The following is an 11,844-nucleotide window of genomic DNA, read 5'->3' as shown; positions in this document are numbered from 1 at the left end:
CAGGAGGACTGACTCACTCATTTGCTTTTGTTTGCTACAGCTTGACATCCCAGCACTCAGGATGGTTAGGTCCCAAGCTCAGTTCTTTCCATTCATAAAAACAGGCCAGAAAGTGCAGGGACTGCCAGTGCTCATTCATGCTCCATAAGGCCCTTAGCTGAACAGGCTGTTTTTCATCCATTTCTAGGGCATTGTGTGGGAATATTCTCCCAAGAAAAGGCAGTGATATAAACACCAGCTGAGGTCTCAGAGCTCAGAGGATGCATGGACAGAACTTTTGTCATGAAGAATTTATTTTTCCCTGTTGGAAGGGGGAAAGAAATTCCTTATGCTAAGAGGCAGAGACGTTGAAATGAGTGTCGTCACCTACAAGAGGGCAGCTTTTATGGGCTGTGAGGAAAGTACAGAAGTGCAGATCTTTCAGAAAAGGCAGGTGTTTAATGCTCTGATCCTGAAGAGCATCCACTTGCAGGGAAGCCCTTAAGAATAGGCTTAGCTATCCTTCTTATCCTTGAACTTCAGTACAGGCTTACACACTATCTTCAATCAAGCGCAGGATGTTTTACAAGAACTATCTAATTGGGTTGTTTCTAGCAAGTCTTAGCATGCAGCTCTCCTACTCCATAGGTGCCAGCACAGACAATTTCAGATAAATGCTCACATCCAAGGTTTTTAAAACTTGGGGCAGTGAATCATTATCCTCTTACAAGAACAGGAGTGGGAAATAACAGAATATAGCTGTAGTGGGGAGAGGACCTTTACTACAGCAGGCCTGTAAATTTGTGACTTTCTAAAGCAGACAGAAAACACTCAAACTCATGAAATGTTACAAGCACTGTCCACTATAACAGAAGAGAAAGGGTTCACTCATTGTCTGCCGTACTATTCGAAGCTTTTATTAAATGAGAAAAAAAAGAGACTCAAGAGATTTTGGCCACTTCAACTCAAACTCAGCAGCCGCTTTGTTACAGATTAACTCAGGGCAACATCCCAAAAATTGAAGGCAGTTATTGTGTCTTTGGTGGGCTGCATTACTGATGTTGATGCTCAGGTCAGTAATATATATTGAAGCACCAGGTGAACAAGAGCTGCTTTTCATGCAGCTGGGAAAAATCCAGGAGTAGGAGTAAATTTGGACTTTTCATTTCAAATATTTAAATTGCATAGTAAACAGTATAAAAATGTTGCATTATTAGAATACAATATACATTTATAGCCAATATACAAATTACATACTATGAAATAAGTGCTACAATGTAAAGCCCAGCAGACTGAAACAGTGGGTTTAGTAATATACTGGGAGGACCTTCCTAATTTGGAACATGTATTATATGTATATAAAGGGAAACCAGGACACAGACCTCGGTAACTTCGGGTTGGTATTAAGGATTGCTCCCATGTAACCCTGCCTAGAAAGCAGCTCCGTAGACAGAGATCTCTGGGCTTCCCGGCCGGCAAGGGACCTGCCAGGCGCCTAAGGACGCGGCAGTGATCTCCAGCCCCAGGGGTTTGCTCTGACTGACCCTGGGCTACGGCCCACGGGCCCAGACGCGCTGCCACTAGCCTTCCCTGTCAGAGCCCTGTCCCGTCCAGCCGTCAGGCAGACCTGGGCGAAATGGGCCCGGTGGGAGCTGACAGAGCTGGACCGCCGCCACCTGGCGGCAGCGGCTGAGGGGCTGCAGCCACGGGGGCTGGGATTGGGGGGGGGGGCGGCAGCAGCAACCTCAGCAGCGATGAAGGGGGCGCCGGAACCCTAGGGCTGAGGGGTGCGGGGAAGGCCAGGCCCTGCAGGTCCCCTCGGCCTGCCCGGCGCAAGCCCAGTCCTCCGCGCCCCGCCGGCAGGCGCCGTTGCGCATGCGCAGAGCAGCGCATCCCGCCCCGGTCGCCGGAGCCCGCCAGCGCCCGGCGCGTGCGCAGCGCGGGCTGTCGCCTCGCCAGCGCACTCCCCGAGCTCCGCGCATGCGCATGCGCATACCCACCCTGCCCGCCTCTCTCGCCTCCCCCGCCTCCCCAGCGCCCGCTCGCGAGAGCGTGATGACGTTACCTCCTGGCCTGCGCCGTAACGTCCGTACCGGCGGGCCCCGCCCCCGCTATAAAAGCGGCGGCGGGCAGCGGGCGCCATTGTGCTGCGGAGCAGGCCGCGGCTGTGGCAGCGTGCGGGCCTGCAGCGCCGCTCCCCGCGCCCTCTCGCCGCCTCTCTCTCTCTCCCTCTTTCTCCCTCTTTCTCTCTCCTCCCCTTTCTCTTTCTTCTCCTCTCCCTCCCCCTTCCCTTCCCCCCCCTTTCCGCCGCGGACATGCCGCGCGTCTATATTGGCCGCCTGAGCTACCACGTCCGGGAGAAGGACATCCAGCGCTTCTTCAGCGGCTATGGCCGCCTGCTCGAGGTCGACCTCAAAAACGGGTGAGCGCTGTCCCGCGGCCTAAAGGCCGCCACTGCCCGGCGGACGCCCCCCGCCCCCTCTTTGCCGTCCCCGGGGTCGGGCGAGCCGCGCCCGCCGCCCTTCTCCCCCCCCCCACCATGTTGTCGGCCGCTCCCGCCCGCGCTGCCGCGTGGCGCCGGGCTCAAGATGGCGGCGGCGCGGGGGGGAGCGGGGGCGCTGCGGCGGGGCCGGCTCCTATTGTCCCGGCTGGGCCGGCGCGGCCCCCCCCTGACCCGGGAAGCGCGGGCGGGCGGCTGACGGGGCCTTGCTTCTCCCCCCAGTTACGGCTTCGTGGAGTTCGAGGACTCCCGAGACGCCGACGATGCCGTTTACGAGCTGAACGGCAAGGATCTGTGCGGGGAGCGTGTGATCGTGGAGCACGCCCGCGGGCCCCGCCGGGACAGGGACGGGTACAGCTACAGTAGTCGCAGTGAGTACGGGCCCATCTTTCTGCGTGGTTGTAAGGCTGCTTCGGGCAAGGGGCAGGAGGCGAGGGGAGGCGGCTCGGCTGTGTTGGCAGGGCAGAGCCGGGGGTGATTGAGTGGATGGGACCGAGTCCCGTGGGGCTGAGGGGGTGGGGTGTCGGTATCTGTGCGAGCATGGTAGTAGGGGATACCGGGTGCATCGCTGGGAGCAAGCTATTCTGCTGACTTGGTGCTGCAGGCGTTTTTCTTGGCACCAGCGCTGCACTCGGATATCTCCTAAGAAACCGAGGAGGGCAAATATGTGAAGTAATTCTGGCTGCAAAACTGTGGCCATCTAGAAAGGGTTTCTCGTTAATTGGAAACGATATGGTCTGCTAATAAGGGCTCCAGTGTTCTTGGGAGCATTTAGGCGAAACGGTGATGTTCCATCACTAATGTTAATGAATAAATACCGTTGCGTAATTGGGGTAGAAGCACTCAGCTGTGAACTTTCATGTGAATGTTTCAGTTGAATATATGGGGGGGTGGTTTACAAGCAGTAATCTGTTGTACTAAGTGGGGGATGTTATTAATGTTTCTATGTTCAGCTAACTTGTATAGCTTCTTGAGCTGAGCTATATAGAGCTTAACTGGCCTAGTACTGTTAATTAAAAGTACTAAGGTTCATCTTTCAGTAATCTAGAAGTGTGGTGTTCGGGGGGGTGGGTATCTGTCTTTTTAAAAAGAATCAAATGTATGTTGTATAAAATTGTTGCATGTTCAATTCAAACTTTTTAACAAGTCCTTGATGTTTCAATTTAAAAGTGACCAGTGGGGCTGAGGCTGTGTCCACTGAGGCTAAGATGACTGCCTTTCCTGATTGGCCATGGCTTTTCCATACATTGTGTGACCCTTGCCCTATGACCCTTTGGCTGACCTTACCGGAAGCCATGACGACAGCAGCCTTTTGCCATTAGACGCAGGGTGATGGTGAGGATTCCAAGGGTTAGACAAAACTGGTTAAACTGAACTAGGTGACTGTTACCTTGCGTGTTTTGTGGCCAAACCACCACCAAAAACCTCATACTGTGATGTAAGTACTTAGTGTAACTAGTAAACGTTTTTGTAAAATGTAGAAATGCATGTAATCAGTTAAGTTTTATATTTTACAATGTTCTGTAAAATAAAACTTAGCAAGGTGAATCTAATAAGGAGCAGTCACTCTCTAACAGATCTTAGGAGCACAGACTTGTAGGATTTTAGTCTGTTTGATTTGCCATTAATATAGATTATGGCAAAATTGCAAAGTTTATTGGAGGCTTAGAGAAATAAAGTCCTACTCCAGTAAATATAACTGTTTAACTAACTTTTTCAGAACATTTAGTTTTCTTCATGCTAGGAGACGATCTAACTTTATTTCTTTGTACAATAAAGGTGGGGGTGGTGGCGGATATAGCAGTCGGAGACAATCTGGAAGAGATAAATACGGACCGCCTGTTCGTACAGAGTACAGACTGATTGTTGAAAACCTTTCCAGTCGCTGTAGTTGGCAGGATTTGAAAGTATGTATTAATGTTCTATCATAGAGCCTGTTGTGACTAGCAGGAAGCAATAACTTCCCTTAATATCAATGTTCATTTTGATTTAGGTAGAAGTATTTGTGCATGAATGTTTACATGCAACTAATGCTTCTTGCATTTGCTCAGACTTGTCTTAAGCTAATGTACTTCCAGAATGTAAGCATGTGGAATGCTTATGTAATTCTTCATCTACTCCCTAAAGGATTTCATGAGGCAAGCTGGTGAGGTAACCTATGCAGATGCTCACAAAGAACGTACAAATGAAGGAGTGATTGAGTTCCGATCTTACTCAGACATGAAGCGTGCCCTGGACAAACTGGATGGCACAGAGATAAATGGAAGGAAGATAAGGCTGGTTGAAGACAAGCCACGGTCAAGCCATAGGCGATCTTACTCTGGCAGCAGGTCAAGGTAACTTTTGGGACATGTCAGTCTCTGCATCAAGACTACTTACACTAAGAATAGGTATAGGTAGCCCAACCTGCAACAGTTACCTTCAGTTGATATTTCAGGAGTAGGGTGATGCCTGAGAATGTGGAAGGAATTACTTTAAATAATACAGCAAAGCCAGGTTTGATAGTTTTTCACATGTGAAATGTCAGATGTAAGTCATTGACAATATATTGAATGTAGGTGGATTAATAGTACATCTTTATGTGGCCATGCTTGTTTTTGAGAAGTTCTTTAGCAGCTTTTTGCTCTTGGATAGCGTAGCAGGGCACACCAGGCAAAGAATAAGGGCCAAATTACATTTTAAATGTTTCTAGGTCACGATCTAGAAGACGGTCTAGAAGCAGAAGTCGTAGAAGTAGGAGCAGCCGCAGCAGGTCCCGTAGCGTCTCCAAAAGCCGTTCACGGTAAGTGAAGCATTGTTTTCTGTTAGTACGGGAATTGCTAATTATTGATTGATAGATACTTAAAACTGCCATAAGTTTTGAGTTCATGCAGAATAAACTCTTTCTCTTTTTGAAAGATCTAAATCCAGGTCACGAAGCAAAGACCGCTCACGTTCCAGATCTAAAAGCAGGAAGTCTAGATCAAAGAGCAAATCGAAACCCAAGTCTGACAGGGGTTCACGCTCTCACAGCAGATCCAAGGAGAAGTCTGAGAAGTCACGGTCCAGATCCAGGTCCAGGTCTCGATCTCCCAAAGAAAATGGTAAAGGAGATGCTAAGTCTAAGTCCAGGTCAAGGAGCAGGTCTCGTTCCAATTCTCCGCAGCAGCAGCCATCTGCCAAGGCTCGTTCAGAGTCACCATCCAAAAGAGCTGCATCGAGGTCCCGCTCCAGATCTCGTTCAAAATCTCGCTCACGATCAAGATCTAGTTCAAGAGATTAAGACTACAACTCTCCTCTTACATTGCACACTATTATGGAACATTTTCCTACTTGTCAGGCCATTAGTGTTATGTTAGTACTTCAGAAGTTGGTTTTTTCTCTTGCAGGAATGAATGGCCTAAGAACTAAGTAATGAGGCATAAAGGTTTAATTTGTATCCCAAATTTGAAAACACAAGATCGGATGGTGGTACAAAGCAGGAAAAGCCCCCCTTTTGTAGAAATTCAGCTAAAAGTTTGATTTTATAGCATTTCTGCAGGAGTAACTTAACTACTCTTAAGTGCAAAGTGGTTTTTATATTAAAATAAACTGAATATAAACAGGCTTAAATCTGGGCTTTTTTGAAAGTATCATTTTTTCCTTTTATTTTTTTCATGGTTTTAGAACTATGGGTATCATTAGTGTAATAGGTTACAGCTTGCTGCTAAAGGCAGGATTGCCTTGCTGGGCAGGTCAGATAATTCTCCGGTTTATCTTAATTTGTGGAAGCAGGCTGCAAACTATATAAACTGGTAACAATACTAGGAAGATTTTTAGACCAGCAATAAACTCAAGTTGGAGCATTTGTGTTGTATCTTAACTTGCCAAAAGAACATTCCCCCCTATACTGTGACTGTATTAAAGGTAATAAAGGTACTCTGGAACCTGTATTGTACAGTATTGCTGAAAAATCCTACGTTTCAAACTTAAAAGAAAGCTTTCTGACTTCTTTTTCTTGAATATCAAGTGTCACTGTTGTCAGACACTAATGTGTCTCTTGGATGTGGTCCAAGTCACTAGTATGTTGTATGGTTTGTCAGCCTCTAAATACCTATTGGATATGAAAACTAGGTAAATAAAACTGTCTTCCCTCCTTTTTGACTCATTTATGTTAACATTTTGCTTCAGACTAGGCGAACTATAATCCTGTTGTGTGTAAGTCTGAAATTTATTGGAAATGTAATCTCTTTGAGCTAGAGTTCTAGTCTTTAACAAAGGCTTTGCTAAACCACAGTTGCCAGTTCACTTAAATTGTGGAATAGGACTCATCCCAAAAATTCCCCTTTATAGCTAAATTGATTTTTGTAACATGCAATAGTAAACATTAGAACTGCCTTGTACTCTTTATACAATGTGTAGTTTGACTTGTATAAAATTAAATTGGTGACTCAAACTCTTGTGTTTATTGCAGTGTAATGGGATTCTTTTTCTGCCTCTCATGCTGGGGAAATCACAATTTATCCTACTTAGCTCTTTTGCTGGAGTAACTTCGTTGTTTTAGTGAGAGACTTGGGAGCTCTTGAAATGGACTTGGTTTTGTGCTTCAGACCAGCATTGTTTGTCCAATACATTGTCCTTTCTTCAAGCCTGATTGGATGTGAAAGCAGCACCTCTCACTGGTCAGAATTTTACACATCTGTTAGGATTAATTCAGTCAGGCACAAGGAGCACATCAAGTGCATGTTCAAATGCGATTTGATGCCAACTTTTCTTTCCTGGAATTGCTTTATGATCTAAACAGTTCTCTTGAAAATTAATACTCAAGTTTCTTGCCATTTTCTGATCATACCTAGTAAGCTTGAGCTTTCGCCTGTTGCATGTGAGTAGCTGTGCTAGTACAAGAAGGGATTCCAGGATGAATAAAGTTAGTTTTGCCCAATAAGCTCACATTCCTAATGGAACTTGAATGGAAGCGATTACATGGCTTGTGTTGCCGAAAGTTCAGGTTAGCGTTGCTTTTATATTGTACAATTTTCCATGCTGTTTCTATCCCAAAGATGAAAAAGCAGCTGTATTGGAGCTGCCAAGTCAGGCTTCCCCATGACTGTTCATGTAACCCTGGAGTCTCACATATTTCTGGTGTGACTAAACCCATGCTTCTGCAGAGTGCATTTAGTACTGAAGTTTTACTCTCTGCACCTGGAATGAGGTGACTCCTGTGTTTAGTTAATCTGTGATAAGTAATTTTTTTTTTTTAAATTGAAGCTGTTCTAGTTGAGGTGTATTTTAGCATAATGGCTAGAAAAATGGTATGCTGTAGTTCTGATCACTGCGGGTATTACCTTCTCTGCATTGGATTTCAAGTGGGGGGAAGTACTGGGGACTTTGTGCAGAAGTCAGACTGTGCAAGAATAGTTTAATGCAGGTTTACAGCCCTAAGCTACACTTGTGGAAATATTTACCTCCCTTAAACTTGTTGACACAAAAGCATTATGCCCCCTTGATTTTATTTATGCTGATCATGAAGTAGTTCAGACTTCATGGAAGACTGGTCCTCTGATTAACCTCTAGGGGTCTTAAGTAAAATCCATGTTGCACTCCTCAAAACAAGAATTGAGCTTGGAGCTCAGTAGATTAAAAGGTATATATGTGTATTTTCAGTACCTGTGTTTGTCTTTGCAGTAATAAAACAAGACGTTAATTACTTTTTTGCACGTGCTTGTGGGTGTAAGTAACGGCTTGTTTCTAAAACTGATTTCCAGTGCCAGCATGAGAATGTCTTGGCTTTACAGTAGCCATTAGCACCCCAATCTTGGTTAACTGCATAATGATGGCTTTCACCAACTATATTCCTAGCTTTCTGAAATGAGGTTGTTATGACAATGGTTATGTTTAAAGTCATCTTTATTCATAAATTACTTACAGGGAGGGCCCAGATTAGGTTTAACCAACCTGCCTGTAACTCCTTTAAATATCAAAGATTTCTTTTTCTGGTACTGAAGCAACATGCGATGTCTTTCTTGGCTGCTATGCAAAACAGAAATGGCCCTTTACTGTACAAATGAAGCAGGAATTCCTTGGCATGACTTGCATCCTTCTGGATTTGTTTCCTCTGAAAGCTAGTAGGATTTCATTAGTGCCAGACGCTGAACCAGTGCAGTTAAGCGCAATGCTTGTGGTAACTCTTCAGAGAACCCACCAACAAAACCCAAACACTAATCCCTCTGGCTCTGTCGGCACCATTTTTTGTAGGAGCAGAAGACTGACTGTTGTATTTGTGATCACAAGTGTGATTATTTCTGAGATCTCTCATAGGTGTTACAAAAGCATGGTTTGGATAAATGTCTTAAATTTCATAGAAGAGTAAGAGACTGTAGAAGGCTTCCATGATTGCTGTGTAACACTCTACTGTTTAAAAAACAAGTGAAACTTAGAATCTGGGGCTCTATTTGGAGTCTGTTCCTAGCCTTTTCCTGTATTTAAAAAAGCATCCCTCCCTATATTTTGGTGTTTGACATAAATGCAAGTTCTGTCCTTAAATCAGTGATCCATGTGATGTAAAATACCTGCTTTAAAGTTAAAGTTAGATGGTGAAGACACTTCCCCTTTAGGGTGTCTCACTTAAACCCTGGCAGATAGTAGGAAAGTGTTTCTACTTCATGTAGGTAGTGAGTCAGAGTGAAGCCACCTATAGCCTTGGACATAAATTGAAATCTTCCTTGGACACTGGCTATGATGCACAAATGGGGAAATCTGGTATTAAACAAAATTCATCCTTGCTCAGAGTTCCTGGGTGACCCATCATTTGTGTGCTTTGAAGTTAATCTCCTTGACTGCCCGTGTCAGGAGGTCATAAAAGAGAATTCTTTTTCCCAGCTCAGAAAGGTGTTTTCTACCGTGCTTTGGCTTGTAGCTCAGTGCTTTGATGGAGAAGAGAACAAATCCCTAATGCACCTGGTCTGGGGAAGAAGCAGGCTGCAAAATGTGATTATTCCTGATCTAGGTAGGTGACTGACTTGAGTCCTGAAGCATGGAATGAGGTAGTGCTTTAGGGATTGGGGACTACTGTGAGGATCTAGCTGGCAAGGAAGGTAATTTGTCCCCAAAGGCAGTGAAGGGGACAAGTGAATAGAGATGCTTACTTCCTTTTTGATGGCGAGACCCAGAAAGGCTTACCTTCACCTTTACATCCACAACATGTGACTTCCAGAAGCCAGTAACGCTACTATTCAAGTCCATGCAGGTGTTTCTGCTTCAGCAAGTCCCTGTGCCACCATGAAAAAGAATGCAGCATACTTTAATAGGCAGACATACAGGCTTCTTTCATGCCAAGTGTTCAGAAATCATTGCTTAAAAAAGCAGGAGATGGACTAAGAACAAGAGGATTTAAAACGTGCTGTCATAAACCATACCCTTTGAAATGGCTATTTACGTTACATCACTAAAAGAAAACGGGGACAGTATGTTGGCTTGCTGTAACGAAGAGCACAACTTTTGTGACTGATGTACACCAAAATAAGTATCTCACCTAGCAATATTACTATGCTTAGAGTGAAACTGTGAGTGGCTTGAGTAGGTGACACTTCTTTTTCCTACTATAATGTTTCTACCTCTAAATATTGTGGAATTAGAGTCCATTTATGACTGGGAGCTTACTCTGTCCCAAACAAGACTGTAACCATCTTTGCATGAGCAATGGGGAGGGGCATTTAAAACACGTTTGCTGGATTTATTATTCACACGTGAAATAACTGAACTGTTTCCAATTTCTACTTAAATCTGGTTCAGGTTGGTGTTGTAACATCCACATGGCATCCACAGAGCAACTACATAAGTGAAGGAGCTGGGAAAGTAGGAATTTGGCTCAGGAACCTGGAAATCCCAGAAACTGAGCTGAGCTGATGTTTGGTATGTCCTTGAGAGATGATGCAGAATTCTGTGATCATTTGCAAGATGCATAGTTCAAATGTTGATCAGAAGGTAAAGTTCCTGTGACAGAATTAGCAGATCTTTGCTGTGTTTCTTGTGCGCTTTGTAATGTCTATTTAATGTGAATGGGAATGCATTACTTTAAAAGGTGAGAAGCAAAACTAATACAAATATTGCTTTGCATAGTGGCAGCTATTAACTGTTCTTGGGATCATAACAGTATCTGTTAACATTGTGATCAGCCCTTTTGCCCCATGTTTTGTTTTGTGGTTAGGTGGAAAGAATCAAATAGCAGAATGTGGGCTCTTAACTCTCAAAGCTTCTTCATGCATTATTATTTTTGCTAAATATGTATGTAGATGTCAGAGGGGAAGTTTCAGTTTCATAATCCAATAAAAAATTGAAATAAAGCAACTGCTCTGAAGTGGCTCATAAACTTCTACCCTTTTAGCTACATCTGTCAATAACATGTCCAAGTTGGTTGGATGAACATAGGTGCACTCCTATATAAGAAGGAATGGATCACAGCAGCTGGTATGATCCATACCACTGAAAAAATAGTGGCAACAGGAAGATGTCTACAGCTAATGCCTGCTTCACGATGTACTTCACAACAGTTCGTACTAATACTGAAGTTTTGGACATGATTCTGGGTGATTCTCTGACTCAAGGGCTACATCCTCTTCCTCTTGTTCACAGAAAGTGACTTCTGCAGGGTGGTCTACTTTAATGTAGAATATCTCAAATACTAATTTTTAAAAATTAGTATTTTTACTCATTTTAAAAGCAAAAGCTTACGTTTTGCTCCAATGTTTTGCCTTTGGGCAAGAACTGAGTACAGTGATTTCAGTCCAAAATACAGAAGATAGTGGAGGGAAAGCTCTGTGGGTGACGCCAGGGTTGGAGGCAACTGGAAGATGCAGCCTGTGCTGTCATGTTTACGGAGTTGTGGGGGGAATTACTTGGGCAAATTTATTACTGGTGTGTGCAGCTCCTGGAATAGGATTATCCTGTAAATGTGAATAAGAAAAGTTACTGCCATTAAGTCAGTAGGCATTAAATAGATCATATCTCATCTGCTTGGTGTAATCACAATGTACAGTTGCACTCAGTTGATCAACTAGTCAAAGAGCAATGTTTCTCCTAGAAATGGGTGAAGTGCAAAAAGCTTTCCCTTGCACAGCATTTGTGTTCCTTGTTCTGCTTGGTGTCAGCTGTCAGCAGCCTTGCTCAGCACCAACATAAGAGGAAAATAACACAGCAAAGTCTCTCATGATCACAGTGGCGCGACAGTGATGCTGTACAATTAACCTGGGGGGCAATGGTGGGGTGCAACAGCTGCCCTAGGGTGGCATCTCCTGTTCTGCTCCACTCTGTGGTACAAGCATGCCACTCAGCATGGAGTAAGTGCTGACAGCACCTGGGGAGATGCGAGAAAATATTTTGAAAGAGCCTCTCCACTTACCTTGCCTGGG

The 11,844-nt window shown here is 44.6% G+C and overlaps 1 protein-coding gene across 1 annotated transcript; it reads left to right on the top strand.

The window, feature by feature from the left end:
* The first annotated feature begins 2,113 nt into the window (after nt 1-2,113).
* Nucleotides 2,114-6,893, top strand: SRSF6 (serine and arginine rich splicing factor 6). The gene is made up of 6 exons (XM_069807893.1): nt 2,114-2,401; nt 2,702-2,850; nt 4,259-4,386; nt 4,607-4,815; nt 5,172-5,261; nt 5,378-6,893. Exons 1-6 carry the CDS (start codon nt 2,295-2,297, stop codon nt 5,739-5,741), a joined length of 1,047 nt encoding a protein of 348 aa, XP_069663994.1. The 5' UTR covers nt 2,114-2,294; the 3' UTR covers nt 5,742-6,893.
* The last annotated feature ends 4,951 nt before the right edge of the window (nt 6,894-11,844 follow it).

Source organism: Haliaeetus albicilla, chromosome 2, assembly GCF_947461875.1.
Source record: "Haliaeetus albicilla chromosome 2, bHalAlb1.1, whole genome shotgun sequence".
Lineage (NCBI taxonomy): Eukaryota > Metazoa > Chordata > Aves > Accipitriformes > Accipitridae > Haliaeetus > Haliaeetus albicilla.
The sequence above is the reverse complement of the archived record's forward strand: the minus strand, read 5'-3'. Positions and strand labels throughout refer to the sequence as shown.